Consider the following 11,244-nt stretch of genomic DNA (forward strand, 5'->3'; position numbering starts at 1 on the left):
CATCGGAAGAAGTGGGCTGTAGCCCACAAAAGCTTATGCTCAAATAAATTTGTTAGTCCTAAGATACCACAAGTACTTCTGTTCTTTATGATGCAAGTGATGCTATACTAGTGCTGCCGTGCCAAGATAATGTTTGTGATAAATAAAGGGAGGGGTAGCTCTCTTTTATGAAAACATAACCAGCCAGTTAGCTATAAAATCCCTGTTAGTAGCTGTTCTTTACTTATTTTACCTGTAAAGGGTTAAAAAGTCCCACTGCTATGCATCAGTAAAAGGAAGTAAGTGGGCAACTGAGACTGAATAAGAGAAAAGAATAATGATGCAGAAACACAGCAGATCTATAGGCCCAAGCCTATAAGAATTAGTGTAAGTGCTTAGTATAAAAGCAAGGCCTCACTGCCATAAGAGTAGGTTGCTTAATCTAGTAAGCAGCTGGTACCAGTTTTATGGTATTGAGGGAGCGGGGTTAACAACAATAGATGATCAGCAGCTGTTTAACCATTGGTAGTTAGGGCAACTAATTGACATATATGCTAATAAGTTTAAACTAATGAATATATTAATCTATAGGATAATGGCACCCCATTACTCTGAGTGTGAGGCACTGAAGATATGGTAAAAGAGGAAGGAGATATTCATGCATGTGACTGATAAACATTAAGGCCTATAAATTCTTGGCATGGATTAGGCTATTGGAGTTCTCCATTAGCATGATGGAGCCAAATAGAAACTTTCTCAATCCTCTGAGTCCTCTCGAAGTGTAGAGTGAGTATTCCCAGCCAATGGTACTGAACATTATTATGGGGTTGTATTATTTCACCTTACGTGTGTGGATCGTTTTACAAATCGTAGTAATAATTAAAAAAATTTCACAATCACAAAAAGTGTTCCTGGAGTGTGAGTTGTTGTCACAGACGGGCACAATAGGGCTCTCTGCTAAACAGTAATTCTGATAATACTGAGCCTGATCTTGGGACAAGAACCTGCCATATTTCAGAGTGTTAATTGGGAATGCTAAATAATTAGGGAGATCAATACATAATCAATAGTTCAGGCAACAGTAGAGAAGTAATGTAGGGAGGAGAAGTCTACTGGTGGCAGAGGGAAGAGAGGTGGTTGGTGAAGGAGGTGAATTTTACAGTTGATGAATGGGATGTCTTTTATGGTAAAGGAAGGAGAATGTTATGGGGGATAACCTACTGCGAAGCGGGAGAACCGAGTCGAAATGTCTTACAATGCTGTGTATAGGCCAATACTTTGGGGTATGTGGTTTTCTATCTCTCTCTACAAATAAATAGCACACATAGTGCTGTTACTGCATTCTATGGCATTTCACTGCCTGTGTGTTTCAGAGGTGACTGCAGAACCAGAGATTTTGGTCTTGTGAGGAGCAGCACAAATTCATCTCTCATGTAAATTGGCCAGGCAACATTAACTACAGGTGGTGATGTGCCCTTTTCACCATGAATGGATTAGGCTCACTGAGTGCTACAGCACCACTAGGTGTTGTTAGAGGAGGGAGTTGATGTTCTCAACAGCTGGGTTTCTGGGACCTGGGCATGTCAGTTGCTTTAGACACCACCCCGCTGAGTAGAACAGAGAGAGATCACCAGCACCACTGGCATGGTGTGAGGATGCGGTGCCACCTCCCATGTTTTCCGTGCTATTTAGATCACTACTACAGAGATTTGCAAAGCTGCCTTGGCAAATGGGATGTCAGTCCCCATTAATTTCATTCAGATCTGAGCATTCAAAATCCTCTAAGTGGGTTGCAATTTCAGCCCAAAAGACTAGAGAACGGTTAAAAGAAACCAACAAAAAACAAACAAAAAAAGCGCCTATCTCTCATTTTCCTAAGTGATACACTACCTCCTTAGAGGAACCTAAATGCCTTTAGAAACTTGGCCCTTTGTCACCTGGGCATCTAAGGTCTTGTCTAGTTTGGAACGAGATAGCATCAAATGTGCAGCCTAGTCCATGCCATTTTAGGGATCCATCAGTATTGTTATTTGCAGTCGTATTAATATTAAGACAATATTTGCAATGATTATTTTGAGCCCTATTTTCAAAAGTTGCTTTTATTTCATCCCAATCCTGAAAAGTGACCCACCTGGGCAGATCATTAGGTCTTGAAGTTCTTGCACCTTTTTTTTTTTAGAGCTCCTGGACTATATGCCAGTAGAGAGATTGTTTTGTGGAATGTTCCTCTCTCATTTCTGATCTCACCAACACACTCTCCAGATATACTGGATTTTTCCTATTTGTTTTATTTATGACCAAAAAAAAAATTTCTGATTAGAAATATCAGTGTAAAACAGTTACTCCTTCACACTTAGAATTAAATATCACAAATAAGAGAAGCATGGTTTATTGGTGAAGCATTTCAAGGTGCTCTGACAGCATGATAATGAAATAAACCAATAAAAAGAAAAATGCGACAACATATAAAATCAAAAATCAAGTAGGTAAATCACCACAGCAAATATTCAGGTTGTGTTAACTTTGGAATGTGTGTGAATTTATTTAGGTAAACTTTATACAAAAAGGATTCAATTTTTTATCAATAGAGGGGTTTGTAATAGGATAGCTAGATAAACGCTGAAGCCCTTTTACAGTATTCTGGCAGTGTAAAAGAAAATGAAAATGGATGAAATTGTAATTTACATTCATTTTTATACACCCAGTTTGGTATAAAGGCCCCTCAGCATTAGCCAGAATCCAACCTCCAAGCTCTTACATTTATTTATACTCTGTGCAGACTGCACTGTCCGCTGATTACTTTCTTTAAAGCATCCCTGAAGTCCTTGTTCCTCAGGCTGTAGATGACGGGGTTCAGGAGGGGGGTGATAATGGTGTAGAACACAGAGACAATCTTACTGAGCTTCGAGGGCAGGCTGGAGGTAGGGCGGACATACATGGAGATCATGGTGCCATAGTAGATGGCCACCACGGCCAGGTGTGAGCCACAGGTGGAGAAGGTCTTCCTCTTCCCAGAGGAGGACGGGATCTTCAGGATGGTGAGAATGATGAAGAGGTAAGATACTAGGGTCAGCAGCAGACAGCTGACGAGGACCAGGAGGGAAAGAATGAATATGATGACTTCGGTAGTGGAGGTGTCTGAGCAGGAGAGCTTGAGCAATGGAGGGATATCACAGAAGAAATGTTTAATCTGGTTGGAGCCACAGAAATGGAGCCTGGAGATTAGGAAGCAGGGTAAGAGCCCGGTGAAGATGCCAGTCACCCAGGAGACCGTGGCCAGGCGGGTACAAGATGTATCACTCATGGCCACCGTGTAGTGTAATGGGTAACATATGGCGAGGTACCTGTCATAAGCCATCACCACCAGGAGGAAGCACTCAGTGGCCCCCAGGAAGACAAAGCAATAGAGCTGTGCCATGCATCCAGCAAATGAGATGGCCTTCCTTTCTACCAGTAAGTTGGCCAGCATCTTGGGCATGATGGTGCTGGTGTAGCAGATCTCCAGAAAGGAGAGGTTCTGGAGGAAAGTGTACATGGGCGAGTGGAGCCAGAGTTCCAGCCTTACCACCGAGATGATGACAATGTTCCCTGTGATGGTTAGGATGTAGATGACCAAGAACACAAAGAAAAGCAGGGCCTGCCAGCCAGGAACACTATGGAACCCCAGCAGCCAGAACTCCACCCCTGCGGTGTTGTTGGTCATCTCCTTGGGAGAGCTAGAATTTGCCTGCAAATGGTAGAAGCACCATCATTACTACTCTTATAACCAGCATCACCACTGATAAAATAATAAATAACAATTACAACTGGGATTCTCAAACGGGCCTAAGGGAACACTATAAGTATCACCACAGTGCTTTTTCTTTCTTTCTTTCTTTCTTTCTTTCTTTCTTTCTTTCTTTCTTTCTTTCTTTCTTTCTTTCTTTCTTTCTTTCTTTCAACTCCCCATTCATTTAACTTCTCATTTTTTTTGCAAGGTAATAATTAAATCCAATTATTTAATGTATTTCTTTTGGTACACATATATTTCAGGTATCATGGAAAAGTTCATATTTAGACAGTGAAATACAAACATACCCATGCATAAACATTCCCAAAAATGCTCTCACACAAACTTTCTCACAAACACAGTTACTCAAACTTTCACACAGAAAAATACTCCATGACACATGCATTAACAAACACACTTGGACTTTCATGCACACAAGTAAATGCCTAAGAAACAACACAACACATATAAATACACCTCACACATCTCACCGCAATATATACACAAAATCTCAGTCATAAATGCACACTGTCTCACACACACATAAAAGAAAGGAAACATCCTCACAGTAAAATTCACACATATAAACATAAATACCATCACAATCCCACATTGGCACAAACATACACTCACAGCCACAAATGCTCTGCAAATCTCATTCTAGCATCTGAGAGTTACGATGGAATTTCACTGCTCAGGCATTGTCTGAAGTAACAAAAATTTGTAATTTTACAGCTGTTGTATAAAACAATAGATTGCCTCTCCTCTCATAGTTGTGTTGGCAATGAATATCTCTATCTATCTATCTATCTATCTATCAGAATATTCGTAAATATAGTCAGCGTATACAATTCTGAATATGAACATATCTGTTCAATAAGAAGGTCTATTTTTGCTTAACCTTTTCCATAACCCCATAACCAAATTTTAAAGTGCTCATGGTTGAAAACTGCTCAGACTCAAGTATAGAACAGATAGTCCTGGTAACTTACTTGATTACCTTTGTGCAAGAAATGAGGACATAATCCAAGAATCAGCAGTTACCCCAAAATTAATCACATTTTGAATTGTGGTTGGACTCTAAACCACCTGTTCCCAAGTTCTAAATCACATAGCAAAGAGACTAGCTAGCATCTACCCACTTCTGATCAGAGTTCAGCTTTCTGGAGTCTGACACAGCGAAATAATAACTCTTTCTTGGACTGTACCTTCATTTCAACCCTTGCTTGGCATCTCTGGGACCCACTCTCTGCAACCCCACTGGAATTCCCGAACAAGAGATACACAAAGCAAGACCCCAGCTGTTCTGTTTTAATGACTGAGGTGTAATCTAAAGCATGTGACATATCAGGAAAAGGGTGGAAATTCATATGAGGCCAGATTCAAATCCCCAAATACATTGACTTCGGCTGTTTTTGGATCAGGCTCAATTCAAGAACTTTTAGGGTCAGATTTTACATTGATGAAGGCCAATTAGATCAATAGATAGATAGATGAGTGTGTATGGAAATTAGCCATTTACTCTCCCGTAGTGTGATTCATGATGCAGCAGACAGGCAGAGCTATAGGAAAGAGATCTCTATGAAGGGAGCCAAATGGCCCCTATTTTAGGCTGAAACTCTGGGTTATGTTTGGAAGCAGTCTGGCACTGGGTTGCATTTCTAAGCCTCTGAATCCACATTGAACTGAATCCCTCCTGAAACCTGACCAACTTTCTCCATTTCCAGTTATTATACCACATGCAACTCAGGAAACCTCTACTAATGATTCCTCAGTGTCTGGTTTTCCTGTGAAAAGTGACTTTCCGCAGGTGACACTCTGGAGTTCTAAGCTTAGAACTCTGCAGTGTCACGTGCAGAAAGTCACTTCTCTCAGCTACTTCAGAGAAAACTTGCTTAGAAAAAATTTAAAAGAGTCTGTTAATTCTCACACAAACTCTCTTCCCCTCATCATATACCATCCCTAAAATCTCAGTTTGGGATTTCATTGACTTTATGACCAAATGGACAGAAACGAACAGGCTCCTGAATATCTGGCTTTGAATTTAGTGCTTGTCTATACACAACTGAAAATGACTTGACTACATTTCTTAGGGAAATCACAGGAAAGTCCCAAACGATAACACACACACACACACACACACACACACACACACACACACACACACACACACACACACACACACACACACACACACACACACACACACACCTGGTGCTTTAAACGGCTGATTAAAAAATGCTGATAAAAATTGGAGAAAAGTGACTGCATTGAAGAATAGAGACAGAAAAATGTGAATTAAAACTAGGAATTGTTAAAAAAGGTTTACTCAGTTGCCAAAAAAGCCACCATTTCCCATTTTTGAAAGAAGAAAACATTGTTCAAAAGCCCATCTTGGTTAAGACGGGAAGTGAAAGTAGCTGTTAAAACAGAAACAAAAATATAAGCATAACAAATGAAAACAGAACAGTAGATAACGATTAATATATATTAGAAGCTATGAAAATTGATAAAGGAAGCTAAAGACATGAGGACAAAATCCAGCAATGGCTGGGCTAAGGTAATAAGAAAGACATTTTCAATAATATCTGGAAAAAAGGAATCATAACAATGGTATAAGCCTGTCACTAGATGGAGACAATAACATTGTTGATGATGTAGAAAAATTAAAAGTATTTAAATAAATATTTTTCTTGTCTGTTTGAAAAGAAGCAGGATGATGTTTTTATATCTCATGAGGATTCTGAAGTACTTCTGAGTCCTTAGGTAAATAAGAAGGATATTAATATAGCATTAACCAAAGGGTACATATTTTGAATTCAGAAAGTCCAAATAATTTGTGCCCAAAAGTACGAAAATAGTTGTCAGAAAGAAACAATTTGTTTAATATCTGAATATGTGTCACCCTGCATGAAAACACCTAGATGCAGAATGATGCCTATCCTTTCTCTCTCTGTGAAAAGAACAGACACTATTTAATATTTCATTTATAGTTTCATTGGCAAAAAAACAAACAATAATACTAAAAAACTCAAAAAAATAGTGAGGGATGAAAAATAATAGATTTGAAGGAGTAGAAGTGCAGTTCATAATTTTGCAGAGAATATGTATTAAGACCCCAGTCATGCAAAGACATATAGGTGCTTTACTTTACAAACTGTGAAAGAGCTGTTTGATTTTCCCATTGATTTATCTGAACCTATTTATAATATTTTATGACTTAATTAGAGCTTACCAAAATATAAAACATTTTGAGGAAATGGACAATTTGAAAGATTTTTGTTAATTCATTTCTTTGTTTTTTTGGTGTGATTTTCCATTTTTTACATTTTCAGTGTAACTACAAATATTCTGTACATGTGAAAGGAGTTTTAAAACATTTTAAAAGAACAAAGAAGAAAATTAATCTTTCTCAAAAGTAGGATGGACAAAATTTTCACACAGCAAGGGATTAAAATTGTTCCGCTTAAAACTCCAGTGAACTTTTATAAAATAAATATAAATAAATATAAATAAAAACATCTATATGAAAAATATTTTTTAAAAGTTGAATTTCAAAGATAAACCAAGTTTTGTTTTGTTTTAGAATTTTAGCTAGTGTTTAGATTTATTTCTGCAGAGTGCGAAATGGTAAATCCCCATTGTAGAGATGTCAAAGTGATTTACCAAGGCTGAGCAATATTCAAAGGGGACTAAGGGAATCATAGAAGATTAAGGTTGGAAGAGAGCTCAGGAGGTCATCTAGTCCAACCCCCTGCTCAAAGCAGGACCAACACCAACTAAATCATCCCAACCAGGGCTTTGTCAAGATGGGCCTTAAAAACCTGTAAGGATAGAGATTCCACCACCTCCCTAGGGAACCCATTCCAATGCTTCACCACCCTCCAAGTGAAATTGTGTTTCCTGATATCCAACCTGACCTCCCCAACTGCGACTTGAGACCATTGCTCCTTATTCTGTCATCTGCCACCACTGAGAACAGCCAAGCTCCATCCTCTTTGGAACCCCACTTCAGGTAGTTGAAGGCTGCTATCAAATCTCCCCTCACTCTTGTCTTCTGCAGACTAAACAAGCCCAGTTCCCTCATCTTCTCCTTGTAAGTTATGTGTCCCAGCCACCTAATAATTTTTATTTCCCTCTGCTGGACTCTTTCCAATTTCTCTACATCCTTTTTCAGTGGGAGGCCCAAAACTGGATGCAATACTCCAGATTTGGCCTCACCAGCGCTGAATAGAGGGGAATAATCACTTCCCTCAATCTGCTGTCAAAGTTCCTAATAATGCAGCCCCATATGCCGTTAGCCTCCTTGGCAACAAGGGCACGCTGACTACTCATATCCAGCTTCTCATCCACTGTAATACCCAGGTCATTTTCTGCAGAACTTCTGCTTAGTCAGTCGATCCCCAGCCTGTGGGAATACATGGTCACTTCCTGAGTCTGCAATGCATCCCATCATCCAGATCATTAATAAAGATGTTGAACAAAATTGGCCCCAGGATAAACCCCTGTGGCACTCCGCTTGATACTATCTGCCAGCTAGACATCGAGCCATTCATGACTACACCTTGAGCCCAATAATCTAGCCAGATTTCTATTCACCAAATAGTCCATTCATCCAATCCATACTTTTTTAACTTGCTGGCAAGAATATTGTGGGAGAATGTACTGAAAGCTTTGCTAAAGTCAAGATATATCATGTCCACTGCTTTCTCTGTATCCACAGAGCCAACTATCTCATCATAGAAGGCAATCAGGTTGGTCAGGCATGATTTGCTCTTGGGGAATCCATGTTGACTGTTCCTGATCACCTTCCTCTCCTCCAAGTACTGCAAAATGGTTTCTGTTAGGACCTGGTCCATGATTTTTCCAGGGACTGAGATAAGGCTGACCGGTCTGTACTTCCCTATGTTCTCCTTCTTCCCTTTTTAAAAGATGGGCATGATATTTGCCTTTTTCCAAGTGTCTAGAACCTTGTCCTATCACCATGAGTTTTCAAAGATAATGACCAATGGCTCTGCAATGACATCAGCGAATTCTCTCAGCACCCTCAGATGCATTAGATCTGGAACCATGGACTTGTGCATGTCCAACTTTTCTAAATAGTCCTTAAACTGTTCTTTCACCACTGAGGGCTGCTCACCTCCTCTCCATCCCATGTTGCCCAGGACAACAGTGTGGGAGCTAACCTTGTCTGTGAAGACCAAAAAAAAATAGCATTGAATACTTCAGCTTTTTCCACATCATCTGTCACATCGGGATGGTTTGTTCTTGCACCCTCAGTAAAGGCTTTTTTAAAATAGAGCCAGCTTTCCTGGACTCCTTTCCCCCTCATATTAGCCTCTCAGGGGATCCTGCTCATCAGTTCCCTAAGGGAGTCAAAGACTGCTTTTCTGAAGGGCCTATATTTTGCTACTCTCCTTTCTTCCTTTTGTGAGGATCCTGAACTCAGCCATCTCAGAGTTGCCCAGGGAATCAGGAATTCATCCATCCATACTGAGGAAAATGTTTACACATTTGTTTAATTTTAAGCATGCACTTTCTACCTGAATCAAGATGGATTCCAGCATGTGCTTATAAGGTTTCGAGGGCAGAAAAATTTCCAATAGCCTTGAAAAGAAGTTACCATTTTATCAGGAACTTTAAACCTTTATTTTAAAAGAAACTGTTATTAAGATAGATAAAAACCAAAACATAGAATATAAACTTTGAATAGCTGCTGAATTTCCATGGTGGGTTGATGTAAATTAGGACTGTGCAGCCAGAATAAATATTGAACATCAAGTGTTATTATTTAGATTGTTACATGGGAATATATCTAGAATTAATAAGAATAATAATTAATAATAAACATAAGTGCTTAAGGCTTAATAATGTTTGAAAGCGCTTGAGAGACAGAAATGCTCTCTGAACTACAGAATGTGGTCCAAAAAGGAAGACATGGTGGAGCGTGTGTTTAGCATACATATACTTTCTCTCCATTCCACCATCTTGTATTATCCACATGTTGTTTTCTACTGAGTATATTCACCTTATTTGTTCCTGCATGCAGGTAAAGTGACAGACATGGACAATCAAAGCACAGTGACAGAATTCAGACTCCTGGGCCTCTCGAGCTTCCCAGAAATGCAGCCATTATTCTTCATGAGCTTCCTGATTATCTACCTGCTGACCTTGGCTGGCAACCTCTCCATTTGCTTGACTATCTGGGTGGATACCACTCTGCACACTTCTATGTACTTTTTTCTAGTCAACTTGTCTGTCTTAGACATCTCATAGTCTTTTGTCACTCTCCTCAATATGCTAGTGAAATTTGTTGCCAAGATTAAATCTCTTTCCTTCTCCAGTTGCATGGCCCAGCTGTACTTTCTCATCTCCTTTGCTGGATCTGGATCTTTTCTTCTTGCCCTGATGGCTTATGACCGCTACATGGCAATATGCCAGCCTTTGCACTATGCAACCATCATGAACCACAGGACATGTATGTGCTCTGCCATTGCTATATGGATAGGTGGTTTTGTCTACTCAATGTTACATATATTCTTTATAGCCAGGCTACCTTTCTGTGGTCCCAATGAAATCAATCACTTCCTCTGTGAGATCCCTCCTTTGATCAAATTGGCCTGCATGGACACCTATTTTAATGAGGTGTTGGTTTTTCTGCTCAGTGCAGCAGTAGGTGGAAGTTGCTTCCTGCTGATTTCCACATCATACGCTTACATACTATCCACCATCATGAAAATCCGCTCAGCCCAGGGCAGACACAAAACCTTCTCAACTTGTGCTTCCCACCTTCTCACCGTCCTGCTGTTCTATGGCCCGGGTTTCTTCACCCACCTCCACCCCTCCTCCAGCTACTCCATGGACATTGGAAAAGTGGTCTCTGTGTTTTATACTGTGGTCACACCCATGCTGAACCCAATGAGCTACAGCCTCAGGAACAAGGATGTGCAAGCCTCTTTCAAGAAAGCCATGGGAAGGAGCAGGAAATAGCATGAAGAGGGAGCCAGTTCTTTCTTTGAATGCAACAATATATTTCCAAAAAGAAGGCTCCCTAAATTATTTGGCAGCTGATTCAGAGTATGGATGGAGGGAACTTGACTTTTTCCTCAGTTACCTCAGCCCCAAGTCTGGTGCATTCCCATTTAGCATAGATACCAACCGAAGACATTCACATCCATTATGGCAGTGTACCTGGCCATTCCCACTCGCCAAAGACATTGATTTATTACAATAATCCCACTCACCCCATCTAAGGGCTTAAAATATTCCCAGCCACCACATCGACAAGAGAGGCACCATTCCATCCATTTATCTGATGTACTTTATACTGAAAAAAAAATCATTACTAACCCCTTGGGCACTTTATGATTATTAAATTATTTCAGTAATTAATTAATTCATTTTGTTTGGTCTGAGCATGTGCTCTCTGTGTGGCCAGACACCTAAGCCCCAGTCTGATTTATGAACTTGGGGAAGATATGAGTGTTAAAGGGCTT

At 39.9% G+C, this 11,244-nt stretch overlaps 2 protein-coding genes across 2 annotated transcripts; one reads left to right on the forward strand and one right to left on the reverse strand.

Annotated features, from left to right (window-relative positions):
• Positions 1–1,332: 1,332 nt before the first annotated feature.
• Positions 1,333–3,682, reverse strand: LOC127030824 (olfactory receptor 11L1-like). The gene is made up of 2 exons (XM_050917551.1): positions 2,750–3,682; positions 1,333–1,380 (listed from the first exon to the last, which is right to left on the reverse strand). Exons 1-2 carry the CDS (start codon positions 3,680–3,682, stop codon positions 1,333–1,335), a joined length of 981 nt encoding a protein of 326 aa, XP_050773508.1.
• A 6,474-nt stretch (positions 3,683–10,156) lies between these two features.
• On the forward strand, positions 10,157–10,738 carry LOC127030825 (olfactory receptor 1019-like). The gene has a single exon (XM_050917552.1). The coding sequence runs from the start codon at positions 10,157–10,159 to the stop codon at positions 10,736–10,738; it is 582 nt and encodes a 193-aa protein (XP_050773509.1).
• Positions 10,739–11,244: the final 506 nt, after the last annotated feature.

The sequence above is a fragment of the Gopherus flavomarginatus genome, chromosome 11 (assembly GCF_025201925.1).
Source record: "Gopherus flavomarginatus isolate rGopFla2 chromosome 11, rGopFla2.mat.asm, whole genome shotgun sequence".
Lineage (NCBI taxonomy): Eukaryota > Metazoa > Chordata > Testudines > Testudinidae > Gopherus > Gopherus flavomarginatus.

Excerpts from the sequence above, each read along its gene's own strand:
- LOC127030824 (XM_050917551.1), bottom strand. The coding sequence starts at position 3,682 with ATGACCAACAACACCGCAGGGGTGGAGTTCTGGCTGCTGGGGTTCCAT. Across the intron at positions 1,381-2,749 it reads GACAGTGCAGTCTGCACAGA|ACCAAAATCTCTGGTTCTGC; the intron begins GTATAAATAAAT and ends GCTCCTCACAAG.
- LOC127030825 (XM_050917552.1), top strand. The coding sequence starts at position 10,157 with ATGGCTTATGACCGCTACATGGCAATATGCCAGCCTTTGCACTATGCA.